Raw genomic sequence first — 27,552 nt, 5'->3', positions numbered from 1 at the left:
AATGCCCAGCACATGAATGTTTGAGGAATGAATGAATAATAAAGGAGTGAATGAGCTTTGGGGAGTGGAAGGTACCATTGATTCAAATTTCTAGAGACACTTTCCAGCCTACATTTGTTCCTCTTCTTTTCTTTTCACTAACTTCTATAGATAAAACCACCACCTATTGCATCCACTCAGGAATTCAAATTTTTTTGAAACAGGACACAATTATTATTGCTCCTCCGTAACCTAAACATGCACCCTTTGAGGTTTCTTAAGGGCCTTTCTCAGCTGAAACAATCTGGAAAACAGGCATGGATTGAAAACAAGAAACAAGGGATAAATAGACCATAAAGTTTCAAAAAGCATAAATTATTGCTCCTAGGTTCTGAATCCTCCTTTCTTATGCTCTCATGTGCCCTCAACTTCAGCTTTTGGTAACATTTAAAATTGGGATGGCTTACAAATAATAACAATAACAGAACAGCAACAAAGATTAATATATATCAATACCTACTATGTGGCAGGCAATGTACTGTGGGCTTTAAAGGCATTGCCGTCTCACTGAACCCTTTAAGCAGCTGGTTGTGCTGTCATCCTGAATTTACAGATGAAAAAAACTAAAGCTTATCGAGGTTACATAACTTACAAGTGTACAAGAGGCAGTGAGGATTTGAACCCCGGTCTTGCTCAGTACAAAGCCTGAGTAATTTGCTACGCTATGCTGGCATTATGAACTGAAAGCTAATTAAATAGTAATGTCCAATATAAAGCTGAAAAGTCAAGATAAAGAAAATACAGGGCAATTGACCTTCCACTACAGGGGAAATCAAAATGATGGTAATACCTATAAAGAAACAGAAGGAAGTGTGTCTATGTGTGTATGTGTGTGGGCTGGCATACTCAAAAAATGTAAGATTTGAGATATAGTTTCAGACTGTTACTAAAACAGTTCTCACCAATATCTATTATACCAATGTTTCCCACACTTGGAATGGTTCCAGCACCCTAATGCAGACGGGCAGAACCCAGAAAAAGCCCTGGTCTTCTGAACTGTCGTCAGGGGTCTCCTCTTCCCCAGCCGATTCTTATCAGGCAAGTTTGGGAACAAAATCTTAGAAAACCCCATGTCTCTAATAAACATTTCATTTTCTTCAAAAAGTATTTAAAAATAATACTAACAGATAATTATGTAATACAACTAACTCAAAGCACACACAAAAAAATTTCTAATCCACAATACTATCAGATAATTACATAACAAGATGAACTCAGTGCACCTACAAACACCAACAGCTGATATGACCTTAAGCTCCCCCCCTCCCCTATGAGACGACATACCTTTCCACTTTTTTCCGGTGTTGATTTTTTATATTTAAACCTAGAGGAAAGGAACACACTTGGGAATGGGGTGGGGATTTGGCTAACTCTGAAATACACACTGTAAAATGATGATGTCTGGAAAAGACAGCATTTGGTAACAGATTTCTTTTTACTCAAAATTAAAATCCATTTAAATAAACATTGTGATTTAAGGAAACTGATCATCTGAAATGACACTGAGCAACAATTTTTTTCTCAATAAAAAATAAAAGAAAAGAAAGTGGAAGGGCGGTGCCCAGCAGTGGAAGGGCGCTTCAAGCAGTGCCGAGCCTCAGTTTTGCCTGGTGAAAAGCTCTGGAGATGGACGGTGGAGGGGGCTGAACAGCAGTGTGAATGTGTTTAATACCACTGCATAATACACTTAAAATGGTTAAGATGGTAGATTTTATGTTATTTTCCCACAGTGTTTTAAATTCTGGAAAATATTTAAAAGACAATTTTTACATATTTGAGAAGAAACATTATACTGAGGTGGAAAAGAGTAACAGTCCGTGATTCAGGTGTCCTGCGATTTAGTCCTAACTTCCTCTCTGTATGACTTTGAACACATACCCAGAAACCTGTGTCTTGCTTCCCGTTTACAAAAACAGAAAATGAGGAATTACAAGAATCACCTAGAATTCCAGTTATCCCTTGGGAGCATCTGGAAATGTGTGTGGGGGTGGAGAGAGGGCATTCTGGACTGCTACTGCCATAAGGTCTGAAAGTACCAATCGACTAGCCCAAGGTTTCAAGGGAGGACTCACATGAAAGTATTTGTAAAATTAAGTATAAAGAGCAATGGACACAGGTTATTAAGAAGTATTTCTTGGCACATACACAGTGTAATGAAAATGTAATCAGAGAAGGCATAACTTGGTGCTTTGGTAAGCTGACGGTAAATCATTCTTCCCAGTCAACAAACTAGCAAATTCATTCATTCATTGACTCCATTTTTAAAAAGCATCTATCGTGTTCCTGGCAGTGAAATGCTAAGCATACGGGGACTGTGTATATGGAGAGCTCAGAGCTCCGAGGGAGCTTCGCAGTAAGTCAGGACAACACCTGGTGAGGGAGCAGCCAGGTAGAGGGAGAAAGCACCCATGTGCTCCGTGCTCGGAGGGAGCGCGAGCACGAGGAGACCAGCGCAGGGCGAGGAGACGGCAGCCAGGGGGAACGTGGCGAGAGACGAGCTGGGTGGCTGGCAGACGCCAAGGTGATGCAGAATCTCATGACCTGCTGGAAGGACCTGGAATGCTTTCTCAAGAACCATGGAAAACCATTAAATGCATTAAGGAGGGTGATAAGAGATTCAATGATCAGCTCTCAGGTAAGATGGAGAAATTTCACAGTGAAAGTATGCCCACAGAATCAAGGCCGGAGACGGTAGCAACTTGCAAAATAATATGGCAGCAGCGGGGAGAAGACTGGCCTTGTGAAGAAGGCTGAGTCTGCAAAGGGAGCTGAGCAGGAACAGCCCAAGAAACAGGAAAAAAACCAGCGCAGGGCAGTGTCATAGAAGCTGAACAGGAAGTAGTGTTTCAAAAAGAAAGAACGATCAGTACTGCCAACCACTGAGAAGACGGATACGGATGGAAAAACGTCCATCGGTTTTAGCCACACAGAAGTCACTCCTGATCCTAGAAGAAGAGTCCTGCTGGATTATGGGGCCAGAAGCCAGATTACAAGAGGCAAGAAGCATGGAGTACGTATGGAGTGAGGAAATGAAAACGGAGGGCAGAGACAACTCGCCGGAGAAGTGTGGCCCTTAAGGGAAGGAATGGTATCAGGCAGCTGACGGGAAAAAACCATGAGGTTAAGGGAGAGTTGTTTTTTTTAGTTGTTCATTGTTTTATTAACAAAGAGGCCTCAGTATGCCTAAATCCAGTAAGAAAGATCTGTTGAGAGAGTAAAGTTCAATATAGTGAGAGTAAGGTTTCCCAGACAATGGTTGAGATGGGATCCAGGGCACTGGAGAAGGGGTACAGGCCTCAGATAGGTGGAGAGAGGTTTCCTCTATTAAGCGGGAGCAAAGATGGCTGGATAGATGCAAATAAAGGAAGGTTCGTATCTTTGGTAGTAAAAAGAAAGACTTTCCACCCAACGGCTTATCTCAGAGCTGGAGTCAAGATCATCGGTTACCATTGAAGGAAGAAAAGGGGGTGTGAGGGAGAGCAGGGGTGAGTTAACCCGACAGACAGTGACTGCCGGTCAGAGCTACATGAGACCTGTAGTCATAAAGTTAACACAGTGAAACCCGTCTACCCGGAAGCATGCCTTTCTCTGATGTACCTAATGGCTTGGGTACATGCACAGACAAAGCGGAGAGCTGGCTCGTACAGTCTGGCTTTGCTGGAAAACTAGTATGTACTCAGCAGTATGCAAGGAACTAAAGGGGATTCTGTGTAAATATTTTAAACAGAAACACTCCACTTACCAACAGGTCAGTCTTAGAACAACCCCTATACTCCAGACCACAACTTAGCAATTCACACAGATGCATGAAACCACATGTGTCAATTAACATCTGCGCCTCCACAGATCAAACAATAGGAATATCACTAACTGTGCCTCCCTTATCTTTTGACAGCAGCAGTTACCATAACAAATTCCTGGTGCACAAAGCATCTGGCTTTAGCCCCCACCCCTTGTGGGGAAAAAAAAAAAAAAGACCTGCGATACGTCCTCCCCTCTCCCCCAGCAAACGCCTAGGAACCTGCAGGAGACCCGCCCACAGCTGCCCAGGTGCGGGCAGACACTCCTCTCTGCTCGTATTTGGGCACATACTGGAGAAACAAATGGAGCCAGTTAACTCCACGGTAGCAAAAAGCTAAGATTTCCCCGTTTCTTAAAACTAGGTGCCTGATTTTTCAAATATTCTTCTCATTTTTTTCTACAAAAAGGACTCTACCAACAAGGCAGAAAGCAAGAAATGAGAAACACTGCCGTTTACAGCAAGTTTTGTTAGTGCTTCAAGTTAGAATCTAACAACATCGGGAATTAAAAGATACCTAATGAATTACGGCTCTCATTTCACAGAGAACAATCAGCCCCAAACAACCTCATAGATTTTAATAATACAGAGAATAATATTAATCCTGATAGAGAAGTAACTTACAAGAGTAAACTATAAGTAAATCTTAGTTCCTAGGAGATAAACACCACCCCCGACCCCTCCAAAAAGGGGATGAATCAACTTATTTTTTTACTCTGGGAGAAAATATCAAACAACTTCATATCACTTTATAATACAATAATACAAATCTATAAGCAAGTCAAAATAAAAGAAGTGTTGCAAGAAAACAGATGGACCTATTGAAGAAAATTAAATGGAAGGGACATATGCCAGCTGCTCCTACAATGTTAAGAAAAATCTTACTTTAAGAAGAGGGAAGAGAATGAAAGGAAACATGAAAGACTAAATCAATCAGGACTCAAAATAAGGGGAGTCTTTCATGAAAGCCCATCTTCTCTGGAGCTTTGCAGTCACGGCCCTGTTATTAGTGGATCAGCAGCAGCCGGTAGGGAGGGAAGGAAACTCCCTAGACTCTGGCATTGGGCTGGGCCCTCCCTCACTTGTTATCTCAAGACACCCTCCCCCCGCCCCCCACCAACACTGGTATTCTAACTTCTTAAATGACCACATCACTCTGAAATTTGCCAACTTATGTGGTTATTTTTCCCCTAGACTCTTAACACATACATGTTTAGACTAACAGCTTTGCACACCAAACAGAGGGAAACACAGGCCAGCAATTTTAGCTTTAGCACATCCTTTTAAAGCTGAAGAAAAATAGTTTCATGAGTAAAAGCCTAAATTTAAGAAAAGAATAGAAAAAAGCAGATGGAGTTTAGGTCTGTTAGAATGTAATTAACAATAAAAGTAAGGAAATATTTCTTTCTCAAAGGATTCATGGCGGGGGAAACACTGCAGAATGCAGAAGGGGTGACTATCAATACAACTGTAGTGGCAGACAATTCAGATACATGTCTTACAATTTTACATGTATTACCCTTTGACCCACAAATTCTACTTTTAAGATCTTATCCTGCAGACACATTCCCCCATCTTCACAACATAAAGTCCATCAACAAGGTGCTTTTAAATAATTTATGTCACATCCATACAACAGAATAATATGTAGCATTTAAAGAAATAAGGTAAACCTCTTTGTTGATATGAAAAGACATCCAAAATAAATTTGAGAAAAAAAAGTAAAACAACATATATGCTATTCTCTCATTTGTTTTTTAGAAAAAAATATATACATGTTCATAATTAGGTGCCTGTGTAAAATCTACCTCAAGAAGGCTAACCCTTCCTTCAAAAGAAGAACAGGTTTTGTTATATGCATAGAAAATTTCTGGAAAAATATGAAAGAAATTGAACAGTTGCTTCTGGGGAAAGGGACTGGGAATCTAGACAAAGAAATAATTATTTAAATACATACCCTTTTATTCTATTTGAATGTTTTTATGTCTTTTTTGCTTTTTTTAATCATAGATTTAAAAAAAAGTTGGTCCATAGCGAGGAGTGCCTACTGTAGAAATTTCCACAAAATTTACCAGGATTTGTGGTGCGAACAGCCAGGGAATCCATCTTCCTGTTATGGTTGTGTCACCTTTTCAGTTTTCTGACTCAAAAATTGAAGTAAGAGAATTTGGGCAAAGCCTTACTTCATATCTATATATAAGTATCTGCCACATATGATAATGAAAGGACTAGTATTACAGAGATTTCTGTAAATTAGTTTGGGCAAGAGGGCCAGGAACATAGAAAGAAGGTAATAAAAGCAAACCTTTCGTCTAAATACTTATATGCCAAATTATATCCCTAAAACTGCATGTAAAAATATACAGATACACTAAAAACAGTCACTGGGTGTTGACACTAACTCATACACCTGACTTGGATGCACAGGCATTACAAGCAGTGCACGTGGTTTTAAAATAAAGATCTAAAAACAAGGAGTTCAGAATGTGATACTAGTTAGAGGTCACCCATTTATGATCTCAGAGCTCAACTGTTCTGAGTTTACCTGTTAAAGTAAATGGGCAATTTGACTTTTTGCCTCACAAACTGAAATACTAGTGACTTTTAAAAAAATTTATAACTATCAGGGTTCTGCGTCAATGCCTCCCCTACGGCCACACAAACCAGAGCCCATACCTGTGTGTACGCGCACATGCATACACACCCTCACGCTTCTCGGTTCTGCAGCCTAAGGGCAGAACAGGGTCTGAGGAAAAAGAATCACCTAATCAACAAGAATCCAACTTCCTATGGGAACATTTCAAACCCTAAACAGCCTCCTCCCAGTATTAAACCAGTCCAATCCAGTTTAGCTTGTAAGGTGTGACTAATTGCAAACATGTGGCTGAATCACGGCCCCTAGGTCAGACTATTAACCAAGATGACTCTAACCACAGCCTTACAGCCTAACCTCCCAATTACAGCATCTTTAAACAATTAATGTAATGAAATATGACGGTCCCATTAAATTCAAATGCAACATGCAAAACAATGAACAAAATTAATTGCTACCCAACTACACATTTCAGACAAATGCAAAATTCCTGGCTAATTAGAAAATATTTAAATGGCATACTCCTGAATATAACCAATTTCAAAAACGTGGTATCTTACTTGAGTAATATACTTAAAACATGTTCATGAAAAGAATACCAGGGGCCTTAAAGGAGATTTAAACAAATGAATGGGAAAAATTAAAAACAAAAATAGGACAAGCAGAAACTGTTAAACTGAAATAAACTCTCTTTAAAACACACCCCCCCTAGCATTTTAATCTTGACATACTTAGTATCTTCTCAGATCACCATCTTAGGTTCTCCTGGCATTAATGCACATTTTGCAGTGTTCTTCCTGGCCTGTGGGAACACATTCATGTTCATGCCTGCTCAGCAGACATGTTTGCGCACTGCGCGATGCTAGGCGCTCTTTTGGAACTTGGCACATCTATGTTCTAGGGCAGATACGTACTTGGAAAGACTGATAAAATAAGACAATTCAGGGGTTGAACTTCAAGCTGAAAGTCATAGCTTTATTTCTCCCAGAAAGAAAAAAAAATCAATTTTATTATGAGCCTTAAACAGAGCACAGAACTATCGGTTCAACCTTCTGCTGGTAACTCCTACCTCTGAAGAACTTGGGCTACCAACAGGAATTTGAATCTTCTATATCTATCTTAACTTTCGATGACTTACTAATCTACTAGAATTTAGGGGGTATCCTAGAATCCCTTGGCTATTGGTTCTCAGCTAATCCTACTTCTCTTTCTTTTAAGCTACTTACTCATCAAAAGCTTTTGTGACATCCTTTTGATCTAAATCTATCAAATCCAGTCTTCCTTGTTATTCTTGTGAATGAAAGTTAAGGTTAGGGGCAAGAGTGAGGCTTATTTACCGAAAATCTCTTACCAGTTGTGGTTTTCAGTGAAAAGATTCTAATAGGCTTTAAAGAAAATTTAAATCGTACAAACAAGCAGAAAAAGTAAGGATATATGGCATTTTTATTATTTGAACCATTTCCATTGAAAACTGAACATAACACACAGATAATGCTAGAAGGAGTTAGAATTTCCTAAGAGAGAATAGAAAAACATGGTGTATTTATCACTGACCTATTTAAACAGATCCTATAAAGCTATCCCTTGTAATCTTTGCCACTAAATCATATTACTTGATCATTTCTTATTACTCATTGCATATTCTAGGCTCTTCATCCTCTTTAGGGTACTGTGACATACTAAAACTATGGAACAGTTCATTTGTGATTTTGTTCTTACTTATGCAAGTGTTTTCATGTTCTCCAATTATCTCCAACTTTCTTCACTCTATTACAGTTTTTGCTGACGCTATTTTCATAGATGGCTAATTCTAAATTAAGCCATTAATGCGGTCCCTTGATTTCTTACAAGGTAAAAAAGGTCTTAGTTGGTAGTAATATGTGTACTATCATTTAGTCATTTCTTAAATTCATCAAGAATTTTCATCTATCCTTGTTGAACAGCCTTAGTCTTCAAGGCTGCATTATCACCACTGTTCCAATCAACGGTTCCAATTTTGGTATCTAGTTTGCCTGCAGGAGAGCATACAGGTAGTTACACAGAAGCCTATGAGGCCCTGAGGATGCACAGCAGTAGCTTCCATTATTTAAAAGCATTTTGGTCAAGTATATTAGTTTCCTTTGAGCCCTAGTTTCTTAAATAATTTAATAATTTTATAATGTATTCAATGGATAGAAATAGTATCATCTATTTCACAGAATTGCAGTTATTTTAAGAGCTACCATATGTAGGCCTACCAAACACCTAGGACAGAAACTGGTAAGATGGTCAACAGTCTGCACATATTTCTTGGGTACCTACTATGTGACAGTTACTTCCTTTTCAACCTCATAGATCAAATTCATAGCATCTATAAATTAGTCTTATATAAATTCTTCTTCATTTGTATTTCACTTACTCTCAAGAAACAGAAAGTATTAAAAATAAAGTTTTCCACAGAACATGTGAGGATAACTGAATTGTTAGTTAAGTACTGCTCGTTGGGGAAAACAAATATTCTATTTACTTTCACAACTCATAGTCTCTCTGGAAACACTAATAAAAATATCCTAGAGACCACAGAAGAAGGGGGTGTGGACTTGACAATATGGGTGAATGCTGAAACCAGTGTTATTTATGTGAAACCATCGTAAGACTGTATGTCAATGATACTTTAATAAAAAAAGATATGCTAGACAGTCCAAATTAATGGACTTGATTAATAACTTATGAAAGTATTTTACATTAATACAAAATCTGAGGGATTCTATTATCCTGCACCCATTTCAGATCAGTACTTTTAAATCCTTGTAAGACATGTTCATAACAATCTTACTAAAGCACCCATTACAAATAATACTGGTTTACCTTTGATTGACAAGTATTATCTACTTTCCTTCTGATCTCCAGAGGAATCTTTCACATCTTATCCAGGACATGCAAACTTCCTGTGTAAGGGCACCACATCTCTCCCTCCAACCACTCATCTCAATGTCCTTTCCTGCTAAGCTCTCATTCTCTCTTGAGGTCCTTCCATATGGAATACTTGCAAATATTCCATATGGTTGGTCTTGGTATTTAAGTAGGAACCAAAGCCATGTGTACCTCAGATAATTTTTATTACTGAAGCCAAATAAAATCCACATAAGTAATAAAAATTGTTATGTAAAAAAGGTCTGAAAAACCCAATGAAGTGGGTACATTTCCAGAGCAAATCCAAATACATCTCAAAATTTATAGGATTATCAAGTAAGAACAACCATTAAAGACTCTACTCTCTACATACAATTATTACTGTCCAATATCCAAAAATCTGCTTCTTGTGATTTTTCTATTGTTTATATAACTTGTTTTGTCTTTAGAGTAAATCAAAGCATTCAACAGGGAAAACCATGTGCTGTTTAACCCCATCTACTTTAATTCTGACACATGCTAGAAGAAAAGTACTCAACTGTTTTTTTTAATAAAAAAGAAAGACCCAAGGACTAACTAAAAAGACAAATCTATAGATAAAAGCTTTCTTCTAGTGGAAGAAACCACAGTAACATTTTATAAGACATAGGATAACTTAAAACTTCAGCAACTAAGAAATCTTCTAAGGACTCAAACCTGATACTCAGTATTTTTACCATGAATTCTAACAAAGGAAAGCAAAGCAAACAAGGAAATGGAAGTTCAAAGTTAGAGCTGAACAATTTTCTAAAATGACTACTCTGCCAAAATAAAAATTCAAACAAGTAAGATTCACAAGGTCCAAATTCTCTTCTAAAGCAATCTAAGTTCTATCCATAACATTAAACTTCCCTAGGAAATTTTAGAATTTTTTGACATTTACAATGACTTATTTAAATACTTAGGAGAAAAACGCATACCATGTATATACCAGTTTGTACTTATAAGCCTTACAATAAGTATAAAGAGACAATGCCAGGAGACCATTGCTTTTAAAAGTCAGTTATTTTAGAATAGCTGGCCTCCCAATAACTTCAAAGAGCGCAGAGTGCTCCCTCAAAGACGCATCATGACATAAATGCTTTAGATACAATAATCCAAATTTTTTATTCGAAGGCCAAAAAGATCTTATTTTCCCAGGTACAGACTGTGTTCAGCTACAAAGCTTTCTGAGGACCACGTGTTTTAAGTCACATGTGAAGTGCAGTGTAATAATCACAAAGTCTGTAACCACTAAGCCCTCCTGGCAACGTTACTCAAGAAGATCTGGTACTTTTTTTCTGGACAAGGGTAGGCAAGTTGATCCTGGTTTTTCTCTTCAATTCAGCAACTAGACCAGGCTCTTACAGTGTTTAAAGGGGACTCTTCAGTGTAGGCATTCATCACAGTTTTTTGGTGTTGACATTTCCAAAATAAAAAACAGGGAGGGAGAAGCAGGGGAGAGAAATAGGAAAGAAAAGAAAAAGGAAGAAAGGGAAAGGAGACAGGGAGGGGGAGAATGGGCTTTGGAGTCAAACAGATCAGAGTGAGAATCTCAGCTCTGTAATTAATTCATTAGCAGTGTGACCTTGGCGAACCCTACATCCCTCATCTGTGAAGGTGGAATAGTGGTTCCCGTATTACGGGACAGGTGGGAGAGCTGAATGAGGGAACACATGGAGAGCGCTTAACAGAATGCCTCACATGTAGAAAGTTATCAAGATGTTAACTACTCTGTATAATTATTATTTTTATTGTAATCAAATACGTTTGTCAGTTTAATGAGCTTACGCTACTTAGAAGATATTCAGCTCTTCAACATGATATACTCTTTGCAAAACTAATAAAAATAACTGAGGTCAAGAAAGATACTGTTTTCAATAAATATTTTCTGGGAATTTGCCATCTTATAAGGCACTAAGAGCATAGACCCAAGAGCCAGAGGGGCTGGCTTAGAATCCCAAATCTACCACCTGCTGTTTGTGAGACTGAGCATGTATTTACCCTGGGTCCCAGTTTCTGTCTGTCAACTGGGGATGACAATATATGATAAAAGACCCTTAGGGATGTGGTGAGGATTAAATGAATTACTATACATAAACTGCTCAGGATAGTGCCTGGCACTTGGTATGTGCTATGGAAGTGTTAAGTTGGATTTAGTTGTTATTTTCACCAGGAAATTCACCCCCAAACTGGCCATTGTTAAACCCATCATAGGAGACTATGACTTGGAAACTCGTGAGCTCTAAGTCTGAACTACAGTCTTACCTTGCTACTTACCAGTTCTCTATGTACACACTCCTGGTCATCTACCTGTACAGATTCTGCATATCACAGCACACTATCTGCTAAGTCACTGGCAAAATCTGAACACACATTATAACGATGTGTACTTGCATGTGTGCACCAAGCTTACAGTGATGGTCTCTGGAGGGTAGGAATGTGATGTGTTTACTTTTACTTGACTATATTTTCTAACTTCCTGTCATGCACAAGTACAGCTTCTATAATAATAAAAGGTTGTTCAAAAATTTGGCAATGAAAGAAACACTTCTTGTATTTGTCTAAGAAAAAAAAAACCCCACAAATTTCATACCTGTATTTATGAATGATGGCATTAAATAGTTTTCCATCTCTCCAGCAGGTAGTGAAATTTTCACACCGTATTCCAGCATAACCGTCTACTGCCTGCTGTGTCCACAGTAGCAATCTCTCTTTTGCAGACATATCCTCTGATTCTCCAGTAATGTGGATATCAGATATCTAAACATAACGGAAAGCATTAACCCATTAGGAAGGAAACTCACTCAGATTAAGAACCTACTATGTGCGAAGCGCTATGTTAATTAATCCTCTTAACTCTCACCTGTAAGCTAAGTAAAGTTACCCCATTTGATGCAGAGGGAAACCAAATTTCAGAAAGGTTAATAGATTGAAAGGTCAGATTTAACCCAAGCGTCTAATTTCTTTTATTATACCAAAACATCACAGCATTGAAAATTCTACATTCCTCTTTTATAATCAGATCTGTTAAAATAAGAAAATCCTTTTCCAATTTCAAATGAAACCTACAAATTAATCTACATTACCAACTCTGGAGCAGAATTTGATCCAATAGGTATTCTGTATAAGAACAAAAAAGGAAAATAATACCTTCCTCAATTAACTAACAATCTGGCCTAAAGTCTCTTTCATTTTCTCAGGAGCCCTTGTTCAGATTACTTAACATGAAACCTTTATCATCTGATTTTTTTCCACATACTTTGTTTTCATTAAATCTTCTAAAAGTCTCTTTCATTAAACAATAACAAAACAGGCCACCAATTCACGTGGTTTACATTTTCTCAAGAACTTCTTTGTTAAGGGTCCTACTTAATTAATCTGCTGATAATGATGTTAAGGCACAAAGTAACTTTACCAGGGGTCACACAGTAATTCAAAAACTGGGATTAATACCAATAAACAACTGTTCCCTCAATCAGTGCCTGACCCAGGGCCAAGGAATCAAGAAGACGGGAGGCAAGCCAGGATCAGGATGAGCAAATAAAGATTGGAAGCCAGACATCGGAAGGCACGAGTCATTTTATAACAGGAAAAAAAAAATTCACTAAAGTCATGAGATTGGCCTCTAGTCCTGGCCACTAGGCCCATAGCTTTGAACAGTGCATTTCAAGTCGGTGAGTCACTCCCTCATCTATAAAATGAGGAGGTAGGAGGTACAAGCAGATAATGTTTAAGATTCTTTTCAGTCTAAAGTCTTACGAAGAGACTGCTAATACAACACAGAAGACAGAGATTAAATCAGGCAGAGTCAAACAACTGAAAATAGAAAATAAAAATTTTTAAAACCGGCCAAAGACAGCCTTTTACATGTGGTAATGCCAGGCTTAAACAGGAAGCCCTTTATTCCTGGCAGCTGCCACAAGAGCCAGAGGCACGGGCACCCCAGGGACCGGGATCAGGAACACTGCCGCAGTCAAAGCCCGTGGGCCTGGTAAGCCCCGAAATAACACCTGCAGATAACGGCAGGGACCACAGCACCCTTTCTCCTGCACTCAGGCAGAGGCCACCATGCCCTGGGAGCCCACTCTCAGCCATAGTCTGAGACGTGCTCCTTGACAAACGGCCAGGATTTGACAGTGGAGCAAATATAACCATCTTCCCCAGAAATCCGTGCTCATCGTCACAGCGTGGAAAAAGAACTGTGTGCATGAACATGTTATGCAGTGTGCATACGAAGGATTTTCTTTCTTTTTTTTTTGTAATGTGGGGAAAAAAAGAGAACAGAAAAATCACCAGTATTCTGTCGCCCAACTTCCAGCTGATATTCCGGGCTACACTTTTGCTGGAGGGCCTCTGGCACATCTGGGAAGTCTAAATCTCATCTCCACCACATAAGACCATTCCGTCACGTGTAAAATGATGATGATAACAGCTATTAGGCGGTATTGTGGGATTTCCACAATGTGAGCGCAGTGTGGTGGCTGGCATGCAGTTAAGCACAGGCTCCCTTCGTCAGCTATTTTATTGCTGTGGTTATTATCACGCTTTCTGACAAAAGGCGAAGCAAAAGCCCGGCTTTACGACTCTCCTAATTCTGTTCCTGTCGCTAGGACTGGAAAAGTTTTAAAATGTGCTGCCTCCAACGACTCAAAATCTATGAAACAAAGGTTCAGAGAAACTAACCCAGGAAACTCTGTAAATTAAAGAGTTGAAACTCGAGGTAAAATTTCACAACTAGGTAAAGGTCCCTCTTAGTTTTACAGATGATAAAATCAACTGCTTTTGGGAATTGTTAAACAAAGGCAGGTGTTACAGGGATGGTATAACGAAAAGGGAGAGAGCTGGGAGCGGCAGGACTATTTTCTGCTGGGTCAAGAAAAATCCATGCCAGTCAGTCCAGTCACAAAAGTCACTATCTGTTAACAAGGGAGGTCAGTAAATTTCAACTACATGGTAAATGTAATAGGTTTTACTGCTACACAGCATTTCACCCAAGGCAGGATATTAAAGGAAGAGGAGCTTAGAGGTCTGAAAATGGTCTCATCAACCAATAGGAAATAATATATTCGTATTCAGTGTTTCCAATACATGAATTTCAGGTCGTTCCTCACACACACAATTTCAGACTGTTACCCATGCATACACTATTTTAAAAACTGTGATTTTAAAATGTATATTCAAACATGTTATAAATCAAATTTTTAACACGTTAACCATTTTCAGAGTCTCTTGCTATTTCCAATGGACGCTCAGGTATTTTTTTAAATACACAGTTACCATTAGCTACTATATGAGAATATCAAACTTTTCATGATACCATGCAGCCAAAACTAAAAAGAAAAATAAATTCAATGCCAAAAATTCTAAGTTTGCAGTTGTCATCCATAACACATATTCAAAATTCAGCAAAACAGCGTGAATCCTTCATCTATGACAGGTCAGGTCAGACAGGAAGTATTCAAGGCTCCTCCCTCCAAGTCCTGGAGGCCAGACAGAGATCTGAGGAGGTTTCAGTTCCTGCTGCTTGCGTTCAACTTCCAGCTCCAACAGTTAACAGGATTATGACCCAGAGCCACTCACATAATCTCTCTAAAATCCATTCTTCTCATTTTTAAAACTTAAATGATCACATAATAATTTCTACCTCCTCAAGTGGTTCTAAAGATAAGACAAAATAATCCACATGGAGTGCTCAGCAGTGCCTGGTAACAGAAAACTATAAATGTTAGCTTCTCCCACCACGATTTTATTAGAACTATCTGCTGCTTAAGGCTTCTCACCAACAATCTGTCAGCATCAAAACAAACAAAATACTTTAAACCAGAGTTCCTTTTGGAAACTCGAAGCCCTCGTGCCTCACATCGAGCTCACTGTTGCCTACCACCCAGAGTCAAGTTTTTCCGGTCACTGAGCCTCTCATGCCCCCATTTCATCTCTCTTGACCCACCCCCCACCACTCCTAAGCTTTCTAGAAATATCTATTCCATGGTAAACAAAGTCTCTGACATCTTCAAAATCTTACACTGCCTCTACTTTTTTACTGAACCAGGTCACCCCCACTGCATTAATGCAAATCCCAGACACCACTAGGCTCCCAGGCCAGGCAAGTGCATTTTAACTCCCTCAATGAGGCAAAACCAATAGCGTTCAAACTACTCCCTGTGGGTGTGAAGACCTCACTTTTACACTGTAGGCCACTCTTGCACTGCCATCTCCCTCTCCTCCACATACCCCGAATATCTGACACTTACTGTGTTCCTATCTCCACCTCACACCCCATCCCACAGACCTGTTTTCTTTTCCTTTCAGCCGTTCACACACCTACTGCTACATCCTGGATCTCATCACCTTGAACCACAGCCAGTCCACCTCAGATATTTGACCTCTGCTACCAATTTCCTGTTCTACCACTTTCAGTCCCAAACATTGGCTAAACCTATTGTCTGGTTCCATCAACACCTCAAGCAACACCTCACATTCCTGACTTGACAAATTTTGTCCCAGTCTATGAGCCTGTTCCTATCTTTACCTCCTTTTCTGTCTGGCCCTCCTGCACACTCCACCACTTCAACTAATACTACGTATTTTCCCTTATCCCTCTTGACAGAGATGAGACAACACACAATGACTGAAACCCTCATTATCGGCACTAAGAGAAGATGGTATGTCCAACTATGGAAGAGGGTCCTGGAGCGTAGAGGGTGTAGACAGAGGGAGAATTCAAACACAAGAAATAAAGCCTGACCCCAACTCACACAGTTCTGACTGCGGCAAACCCAGACATGTGCCTGCTCATGGTTTATTCACAATGCGTTTTATTTCATTGTGAGGGTCTGACCAAGTGCCTCAGGAAAAGTGAACGATAGTCTCATCAAACAGCTTGGGGACACCATAAATACCCAAAAGCAACCCGAATCCTTTGTTTCTGCAATCTGGGGGCCAGAGAAAACAGGACTAGAACTCTCAGAACACAGAACGATGAGTTTCTCCAACTCTTCTGTGTGTTGACTAATCTTGCCAAACACACTCATCTACTAGTTTTCCACATTGCTAGGCAAGAAATAAGCACCTAATCGTAACAGGAGAAGAGAGTCTTACATCCTCATTCCCTCGTTTCCCACTACAAACTACGGAGTTGATGACTATTATCTTTAGTCTGGACCATTACCTCTTGACTCCAATGTCAGTACAAACTGTCATGATAGACCTAGAATAATACTGGCCCAAGAAAGCTTCCACTTTCTTCTGGAACTAAGCCTCAGTGACATTAGCAACCGCCTCCTCACGGCTCACAGCCCTCTCCTGCCCCACTCTCACTTCCCCATCACGCGGCTCCTGATCGGCAGCCACAGCAACCCAGTTCACCCCCTGCCGGCTGCTCCAGACTCAAGCTATTCCCTTTCTACTCCATGACCAAGCCTACGTCAAACCATGTGAATTACATGCTCCCTCTCAACTAGGGTCCTCTGCTCAAGCTGCTTCTCCCCTTGGAATGTTCTCCTTATATTCTTCCCAGCATGACATACATTAAGCGCTCAATAACTATCTAAAGAGGAGTGGGAGACAGAGAGGAAGAAAAGGAGGGAAGAGAAGGAAGGGAGGAAGGAAGGGAGGGAGGGAGGGAGGGAAATATCAGAGACACATTTCAGGTTTTCATTTGGTATGGATGAGTTTTAACCCCTCATGTGAAACTTGTCATTTCAGAAAAGCAAATGGTTTCCAACTAACCTCACTTTCCAACAGTACAAAATCCCCTGGCCACTGCACAGAAGCTCCCAGCAGCGAGCACAAGACGAGAGACCAGAGACTCAATGAGAACCCAACATCAGGTGGTAAACCTCAGCTTCACCTGGATCATTTTTCTAAAGCAATTTTATAAACTTGACAGAATATACAGTCTCAGAATGTCCTTTCAATGAAAAAAAAGCAAGCCAGCAGAGCCCATCGCATAGTACACTCTGATTTCATTCACAGCGTGGCATGAGATGACCCACTTACTGCTAAATGAATTGCAACGGCCTCTCTGTGTCGGTCAGCTGAGGCTGCAAATGTGAAAGTCCTCTGAGCAAAGTCAACGCCACCAGACAACCGGGCGACAGGAACACCCTATTTTTACAGATGTGGTCATGGTTTTGGCATGCACTTAGTACGTAAGAACAACGAGCTCCCAAAGTATGGTCAGATAAAAGATTATTCACATTTGTTAAAAATGCATATGCATCATAATTCTATACAAGGCAAATAATGCAACTTTTAAAAAATAATTTAATGAAACGATTTGAAAGTTTAATCAAATTCACTACTTAAATAATTTCTGTGTAACAGGGGAAAAGGTAACATCTCTGAAGTAAGGAACTGAGATATTTAGCTTAGAGAGGCTATAAATATAGTGAAGGATTGGCATCAGAGAAACTCATACCACAAGACCACAAAGCCATCTGGCAGACTCCCTTGTTTCACTGGTGAACAAGCTGAGGCCGTATGAGGTGGTCTGACTTGTCCAGGGCCTCACAGCGTGCTAGGAGGAGGCTGAGGCTCGGGACCTACGGCTCCCAAATTCCAATTCAGAAGCCTCAAGAAACAGAATGAAATTCTCTTTCATATTTAGAAAAGAAATCTATCCTTACAACTCAGACTCATTTTTCCTCCAGGTTGGCGGCCATTGTGGGGACTTTGAGTGCATCCACTGCTGGCAGATGGCTGCACACACTTAGTCATGGGAGGGCTTTCAGCGTCTCTATTGGCAAAGAAGCTGATATGCAGAACACTACACATGTTCAGAGGAAGACACGCCCTTGGATGTCTCACATGAACTCAGTGTCAGGGTTCAGAGAACCCTCGTCACTAGACCAGCCATATCACCTTACCTGATGGCCTTCCCCCCAACCCCAGAACAGCAGATTCGCCTCTGGCATGATGTCCTCTGCCTCTCTCATACCAGAGCACTGTCAATCATGTCTCTGAAAGGTATCTGTACTAAGTGGTAAATAACCAATATTAGCTTCAAATTGGTTCCTCCCAAGAGCTATTTCTGTTCCAACAGGTTGACAAAATTTTCACTAATTATGGAATTAGAGAAATATACTGTCTGATGTATATTAGATATTGAGTAAATATCTGATGAAGAAATAGTGAGAAGATGAGGAATCAGGGGGTAGAGGGGTGGAAGGAGACAGCCTACTCTGCTTATGCATGCTTTATGTCCAAAGGGAAGAAAGAAGGACCTCTTAAAAATTCTGAAAACAAATAGAGCTCTTCTCCTCAGCATTACAAGGTGTTTTCCTCCCTTCTACAGGAGCAGAAAACAGTAATAAGAAGTTACAACATGCTTATAGTCTACTAAGTCTTTTTCACATATATTAACTCATTTAATCAAAACAAGAAACCATCCTATTTACAGATGTGGAAGGTAGATGTGAGTTAAATTTAAGTCTCCTGACTCAAGATCTCATAAGTTCTCTTTCCTCCACTATATTAAATCTACAATGACTCCCTGCAACATTACAGAAAGAAAGAGCTTCAACTATCAGTGAACCACCTCATTTATATAAGCAAAAACTGCTTTAAGGGGCACACAGTGGATGTAGAAATAACATCTAGTCAAACATTCTTCCTAGGAAAGAGAAGTCATATCACCCCTTACAGCCTTTGCAGAACACAAAATACCTACTGGTTCAGAGGGTTAGACACAAGAGTGTTATCAAAGGAAACTCAATTCCTTCACATATGTTTGTTAAAATAGAGTTTATACTCTATTTGAAAGAGTTCAGGTATTAATGAGGATGAAAACAACAGGTTGGAAAAGGTAAATCTCAGGATTCTTCTACCTCATGAGTCTCTTAACATAATTACTTCAAGAGTAGAAGTTTACTATTAGGAGGAAGATTAGTGCAGAGCTGTGGGGGGTGGCGACCTGTGTGGGGTCAATTCCTGACCCCACAGATACCAGCCTGGCAACTTCTCTGGGCCTCAGTTTCCCCTCTTCAAGATAGTGTAAGACTATCTTGATCAACACACACAGGATTCAAAACAGTGCCTGCCCCAGAGTGAGTGGAGTAACTATGTACCAGGGTGGGTATTATTGCTTAACTCTTTTATTTCACACTACTTGACACTGCAGTCAGGCAAAAGCAAATCCCACATTAGTGTTTGTCAACACAGGCCAATGTTTCCAAGCCAAGATGTTTGCCTCCACAGACAACCTCTTCAAAGATGTTTTAACTATTTTGGCAGAACAAAATGTAATCAACACATTTTTTAGTGTCTGCTTCCAAATTTCAAAAATGTGTGAAAGTGCTCCACAAAATATTTTTAACACAAAGATGGTACAAATATTTTGAAAATTCCATCTAGTTAAAACTGCCTCCCTAAAAGGAAGATAGAGGATAGAAGGCTAAAAACTTGATAAAGCTCACATGCTAAGCCTCTAAACTGATGGCTACCTTCAGCAAATTTCTTATTTGAATAAGGAGGGAAATTAATATGAATGTAACTATCCTGTACAGCAAAGGATTTTAAACTTCTGCATATTCTTCATTTAACTGAAAATAGAGAAGCACTATAATGCTGATAGAGACCCAAATTATATGCAACTATTTCACAACTAAATTTTCAAAAATTCTTTAAAATCCTAATGACTAGGAATAGTAAAAAAAAAAATCAATAAATGCACTTTCATTAAAAAAGATGAATGGTTCAGAAAGAAATGAATTAGTTAACTGTAAAGCAAATGACCTTTGTTTTCAAGATCTGCAGAGCAAAGTTATCATATGAAAGGGAAAGCATTCAGATTTCATCCTAGTCATTGGATTCTAAGTAAACATTCTGTAGTCTAAGATGCATCAAACATCTGGTTAAGAAAACAATACTGAATAAATACATTCCAGTGAATTTGAATATTAATGTATTCTAACATTTTGAAATGGTTCTCAATTTTTTTAAGTTTTTAGAATATAAAGTCAATTAATAACAATACTCAACTCTTCATTGTTCAGACATTGATAATACAAATTGTACAATATCTACACTCCTTATTTCTCATCCTTTTCTTCCTTTAGGTCACTGTGCTGTCCACTGACAAGTCACTGAAGGATGAAAAGGAACATAAAAATAGTTCAGTTTTCATTGGTATAGCTACATAGCATGGTGGGAAGTTAAAATATTCATTCATCATCCCAGAAGTCTAACTTTCAGGTGATTAAGTTTACACTCATGGTCCCTATCATTTGTTAGGAACAAACAAAGAGATATAATGAATGTGGAAAAGGGCTCTATTTTATTTCTCTCAGAGTGTGAAGTTTGAGTTCAACATACAATAGGTCATGTATTGTTTGGTAGAGAAGTAAAAGAAGGGAGGGATATAGGGACGGGTGAAAACACTAAACACAAAAAGGGATGCAGTTTATATATACAGATTCATAGGAATTCAAAACTAAAAAAGGTATATGTGGAAAAAGAAAGGTGAGCAGCTTGTTATCAGTTAAGAGTTCAGCTTGGTAGATAATCATGGGTGACATCCAAGGTCTTCCATTTACTGACTGAGTGACGTGAACAATTATTTAACTTTTCTGAGGCTCAATTTCTCCTCTGCCAAATGGAGCTAATAATAGAACCATCTCACAGACTTGTTCTAAGGATTAAATAACATAATGAAGGAATGTCTGGCATATAGCATTCAACAAATACCATTATTATTAATAGTAGGATCATGATCTAGCGCAGTATCATGATCTAGTGCAAATCCTCCTTTTCTAGAAAATGAAACTGAAACCTGGAGAAATGAAGAAGGCTATTCAAGTCACATAGCTCTCTGATGACAAAACCTGACTAGAGCTCAGAACTCCTGCCTTTCAGGCCCATAACCCACACTGCTTATCAGAAAACCTACAGTGAGAAGAGAACGAGAGAGCAAATGCTAGGCTAGGATGATGCTGCTTCTCAAAATTTCATGTGTTTTTAAGAAACATGTGAGAGGTGTATATAAACACACAGTGTCCTCTCATGCCCCACTAGGAGATATTCTGATCAAGTAAAATCTGGGGTAAGGTGTTTGTAACAAGCATTCCAGATGCTTCTGCCAACAAGACCCTGCAGTCACACTCTGGGAAGAATCACTGTAGAAGGAAGATACCAACCAAGCTCTCCATCCACAGTCCTGACCATTGGAATCACCTGTGGAGCCCCACCCTGACCCATCACTTTAGAAGCACTGGAATAACATCCAGGTACTTATATTTTTTTAAAACTCCTTAGGTGACACCTACATGTGGTCAGTTAGAGAGCCAATGACCTATAAACAGAGAAAACTGCCATTTTTGCCGAGATCAACATAACAAGACTGGGAAGGTGGGATTTGTAAAACTAAAGAAAGAATGTTTATGGGAAAACCTCAAGGGCAAAAATAGAGGAAGCATGTGAGTCTTTGACAAGTAAGGGATCCCTACAGAAAATGTGGGCAATGAACTCATTATTCCCTCTCCCCAAACATGGCCTGCCTTTGCCACTTCTGTTCTTGACACTTATCCTTCATAGATGAACATCAACTCCTTTACACATCAGTCCCTGCTCTGACCTCACAGCAACTACTTCAAAACTTTGACAATTGATCAAAGTAGAATGCTGTACCATAGTTTTACTTGGCTATTGCCATTTACTGTGTTGCCTTAAGGCTGTTATTTAACCATTCCAAGTGTCCAATTCTTCACCTAAAAAAGAGGAACTATTTTCCATATTTCATAGTTATTAAGATAATCAAAAGACATATGTCTGAAATCATTTTTATAATTCCAAAGCAATATACAAATCTAAGATTCTCTCTTTTTTTTAAATTTACACTTCCTTATCCTAGTAAAGATGTAACATGCTTATCAGATTTATATGCAATAGGCACTCAAGGAGAGGCTGGCAGAGCCATGTCCACAGAGCCAATAAGGAAAGAGGGCCATTCTAGGTCAGCATATGATTGAAAGGATTTAAAGAGGAGGTAGGCTGGTCACCTGTACTAAGAATGACAAATTTCACAGAACCAGGGATGTTCAAGTAGGAGGCCTGAATTAAGTCTAAGGTTAAGAAAAGCTCAAAGACAAAGCTGGGGGTATTACATGCCCTGAATTCAAAGATATCTACAAAGCTACAATAATCAAAACAGTATGGTACTGGCACAAGAACAGACCCTTAGCTCAATGGAACAGAATAAAGAGCCCAGAAATAACCCCACACATACATGATCCAGTAAAATATGATAAAGGACCATAAATATACAATGAGGAAAAGACAGTCTCTTCAATAAATGGTGTTGGGAAAACTGGACAGCTACATTAAAGAGAATGAAACTAGATTACTGTCTTACACCATACACAAAAGTAAATAAGAAATGGATTAAAGACTAAATATAAGACATGAAACATAAAACTTTTAGAAGAAAATACAGGCAAAAATTTCTTGGAACATAAGTATGAGAAATTTTTTTCTGGAAACATCTCCCTGGGCAAGGGAAACAAAATAAAATATGAACAAGTGGAACTACATCAAACTTAAAAGCTTCTATACAGCGAAGGACACCACTAACAAAACAAAAAGGCAACCTACAGTATGGAAGAATATATTCATAAATGATTTATCTGATAACGGGTTAACATCCAAAATCAGGAACTCATATGATTCAATACCAAAAATACAAATAACCCAATTAAAAAATGGTCGGAGGACCTGAACATTTTTCCAAAGAAATACACATGGCCAACAAGCACATGAAAAGATGTTCCACGTTGCTACCCACGAGAGAAATGCAAATCAAAACCACAATGAGATATCACCTCACACCAGTCAGAATGGCCACTATCAAAATGACAAGAAATAACAAGTACTGGTGAGGATGTGGGGAAAAGGAAACCCTCCTACACTGTTGGTGGGAATGTAAACTGATGCAGCCACTATGGAAAGCAGTATGGAGTGTCCTCAAAAAACTAAAAATAGAAATACCATATGACCCAATTAACTCCACTTCTAGGAATTTACCTGAAGAAAACAGAATCTCTGACTTGAAAAGACAAATGCACCCCTATGTTTATTGCCACATTATTTGCAATAGCCAAGACATGAAGTAATCAAAGTGTCCATCAATAGATGAAAGGATAAAGATGTGGTACACAGACACAACAGAATATTATTTAGCCACAAAAAGAAAGAAATCCTGCCATTTGCAACAATGTGGATGTACCTAGAAGGTATTACGTATGCTAAGTGAAATAAGCCAGGCAGAGAAATACAAATACCATATGATTTCACTTATTTGTGGAATCTAAAAACAAAACAAAACAAAATTAATGAAATAGTAGTAGACTCAGACACTGAGAAGTGATTGGGGGTTATCATGGGGTTGGGGGGTGGGGGCTGGGGGGGTGAAAGAGGTGAAGGGTAAAAAGAGGCACAGAATCTCAATCATGATATAAATTATTCACAGTGATGCAAATACAGCATAGAAAATATAGTCAATAGTTCCATAACATCTTTCTCTGTTGACAGTAACTACACTAGTTAGGGGGAGTATTTAATAATATATATAACTGTTGAATCCCTATGTTGTATCTGGAAACCAATATAATATTGTGTATCAACTATACTTCAATAAAAAAGCAAATAAAAATGAAAATTTTTCAAAAAGAAAAGAAAAAGTTCAAAGAAGTGTCCACATTCTTCCTGGAGGTTAACCCAGAAGTCATCAAGCCCATCAGTGCACACAAGTGATGAGAACAGAATGTACCAAACAGGGCAACTATGAGAAAGGTCTTGAAAGAATAAAAGGCATGCTGGCTAACAGGCCATTTTGGGGAGGTAATACTAATGATGGGGCTGAGAGATCTCATCTGTGGCTAATTCTCCAATGAAAACTGTGGAATCCAACACAAGACAGACTTTGTTCACAGTTCTAACCACAGATAATTAAGCAGAGTCAACACCCCAAGGTAGCAGGAAGAGTGTCCTAGAGGAGGAGGCCACGCTCTCGGTCCCGACTGGTCTGCCACAGAACAGCCTTTATCTGAACTGCAGTGAGAGGTTAAAGTCCTCAGATGAAAATACCGACTATCCCATTCAGCTTCCACCTGGGAGCTATGAGGCTTGGTTAAGCACTGCCATTACCACAATTAACAAGTCTGATTAGCTGGTTTATGACTTATTTTCACATATATTTTCCACTGAAGTTTCAAAAATCATTAGGCACCCAAGTAAGAAAGAAGGATGAAATCCTTGGCATGAGCACAACACTGAGGAGGAGACGGCAGTGGCTCATGTACCTCTTAGGAAACAGATTTTAAGAATTTCCGTTAATAAAAAAATGTAAGGCTTTCTTGAAGCCAGATTGTGCAAAAACAGACGGAAAACATATGTGAACAAAGCAAGTGGTTACATTCATAAACACGTAGCAGCTAAATAGTTTCCTTTTGCACTAATCTTTATGCCAGACCCACCCTATGACACAGACTGGATGATTTCTTTTTAAAATGTAACCCACTGTAAAATGTAAACAGAACTGATGACATAATATTGGCAAGGTGTGATGGTGTATATAAACAGGAACACCTTTGGAGAACTGAGCGGCTAAGATAAATGTTGATCATGTACACTAACCCTAATAAAACCTCCTTCTGTCACTGTGCAAATGATCTCTGCCCAATGATACAATGACCTTGCCAAAATGCTTAATATCACATATAACATTTATGTCCAGATAATTTGATTAAAAGACCAAGTTAGGAACAGCTAAAGAATAAGTCATCAACTCCCAACTAGTAACATGTAAAGGTAATGCACTTCTCAAGCAAGTAAATATTCACTTAAATTTTGAAGACAAGTAAAAACCCTAGACATGTAACTTGTCTAAAGCTAAAAAATCAGTATTAGGAATAAAGATCTCAGCTTTCTGGAGGTCTGTGTTATATTCAAATTCCCATGATACACTGCCCAAATGATTTCTGCTTCATGGAGACTGGGGCCAGGGAATAACTCATGTATCAAAGGAACAGAATAGATTTGGGTAATTTCATCTGTGCCACACACTCACACACACACAGAATTGAAAGCAATTATGTGAGTGCTCTGTGCATGAAAACTAATAGAGAACTGGAATTTAGCTTTCAAACTTATTGATCAGTAAGCCAGTACTGACTGATAATTGCATCCTCCCTAAATTTGTCATGAAGCTATTCTCTTGTCACAATTATTTTGATTTAATTTTTGCCTATAGTGCAGCTCGATTTCCAAGGGCTATTCCACAAGAAAAGTCAAGAAACATGAACCAAAGAAATTCAAAAGATATGCATTCCCTTAAAGTGACACTTTTCTAAGTCTCCCCAAAATAACAATAATGTATAGGGTTTTAAAATTAAAGTGTGACTCAAAAATGCAGATAGCACAAAAAGGAAAATCATAAATAACCAAACCTAAGACAACAATAAAACGCATCAAGAATTCTACAGCATTCACATAAACTAATATGAAAATAACTTGAAAAAACAGAGATTACAAAACCTCAATCAGATGTGAGCACCTGGCATACTGATTAACACCTTCCACTCAGACTCCACACTTCACTTACCTTGTTTCTATCTGTGTCCTTGGAAGTAGAGGACATATTAGCACAGAGGGAGTGACACCTCTTTTTTTCAAAGTGAAAATGCTGTATGGCATAAGGGCAAAATCTCTCAGTTTTTTGCTTTTCCTGAACACTGCCATAATTTTTTGATGGGTCTTCAGAAAACCCACTTTTTTCAAGTGATCTCTCTGTACCGTAGTACACAGAACTGACACTGGCTGCCTTTTGTAAAGAAAAAACATCAGTTTTTCTTTGGAATGTTATTTCTCTTGCGTTGACATCATCTAAACGTTTCTTCCTCTTTGCACAGTATGGAGTGCTGTCTTCCGTGGAAATCCTTCCGTCCAGCTCACTAACTTTTACTTCTGCTTCGCTGTCATTAGCAGGAGCTAGGTTCCCACGGTAAGAGCACCTGCTTGCAGCAGTCGGCAGAAGTCTCTGTTTAACACAGTCAACTACAACTTCTGTCCTCTCTTGCTGAATAGTACCATTTTCCAGGGAGAGGTCTGGGGTAACAGATTCCTCCCGTACCAGTCCCCTGGATAAAAGAGCTGGCTGTGCTTCTGAGAGCTGAATGCTGCTTGTCTTGCTTTCGTCTTCATAGTTTGGCTCTACGGGCTCTGTGTCACCTACAGTATTCTTAATAGGTTTTCTTCTGAAATAATTTCTTCCGGGAGAGTATTTTTCAGGGCTCAAAGGAGTTTTGGCAGGATCTAAATATTTGTCTTCTTTCTCAGCTCTTACACATCCACAGACATTCCCCATTTGATTTGCAGGAAATCACGGTTTGAAAGATGCACTCATTTCAAAATCCGGAGCTTACTAAAATCTCCATTAAGTCCGAAAATTCCACTCTGACCTCTGATTTCTCAGACTTTGCGACCATCCTCTTCAGCATGAGGCCATTTTGCTTATGAGAAAGGCACATGCAAGAAATGCCATGGCATGCTGCCCAGCCGGTCCCTGTGTCTCGTTAGACACCGTGACTTATTTCTGGCCACCAATCGTCTTACACAAACATTACTGCTCACTGTCAAATTACGACACTGATGAGCTCCCAAGGCAAACACTTAGCTTTATTGTACAAGAAGATTCTGACCCTCACTTTAACTTTCAGTTTTCTGAAATGCAGTTACACTACCAAGGTTTACATTAACCTTTGAAACTAGTGGTGGTTCAACACATCTGAGAGCAAATAGAAAGGAAATACCAGTCTGAGACATCTAGCAAAGTGCCTTTCAAACTTTCAAAATGCCTTTCAAATCTACTTTCAGGGAATCTCTGCCATGTAATTTTTTCTTAAGAAACACCAACTAATTTTGGTACTTGCAAAAAAAAAAACCCAAAGGCTCAAAAATCTCTGTAAATTATACTGAGTCTCATTTAAAATAGCAGCCATAAAAAATAACAGAATGATTCAATACCTGAATCAATACCTAAAAGACTCCATTAGTTTCTTAAGTCAATCTTTTAAATTAGTTTGTAATATTTCTAAGAGGATGTAAATTTCCATGCCATTTCCATTATGAGACCATTAGGATTTCATATGAGCAAATAGGTACATTTTATGATTGAAAGCACAGAATGCTCAGGCAAAAGAAACACCTGTGCAGTCAT

At 39.0% G+C, this 27,552-nt stretch overlaps 1 protein-coding gene across 25 annotated transcripts in view; it reads right to left on the bottom strand.

Moving 5' to 3' along the window:
* Positions 1–27,552, bottom strand: part of DST (dystonin) — a 397,695-nt gene that overhangs the window by 167,364 nt on the left and 202,779 nt on the right. For 24 of the 25 annotated variants that reach the window (XM_073224747.1, XM_073224742.1, XM_073224734.1 and 21 more), the window contains one exon: positions 11,938–12,104. In XM_073224747.1, the coding sequence (XP_073080848.1) occupies positions 11,938–12,104 (167 nt within the window). Of the gene's footprint in view, positions 1–11,937; positions 12,105–25,938; positions 26,899–27,552 lie in introns of those variants that run through there. The other variant, XM_073224745.1, reaches the window with a different exon arrangement.

The sequence above is a fragment of the Manis javanica genome, chromosome 16 (assembly GCF_040802235.1).
Source record: "Manis javanica isolate MJ-LG chromosome 16, MJ_LKY, whole genome shotgun sequence".
NCBI classification, from domain to species: domain Eukaryota; kingdom Metazoa; phylum Chordata; class Mammalia; order Pholidota; family Manidae; genus Manis; species Manis javanica.
Note: the sequence above shows the minus strand (reverse complement) of the source record. Positions and strands in the feature narration are given on the sequence as shown.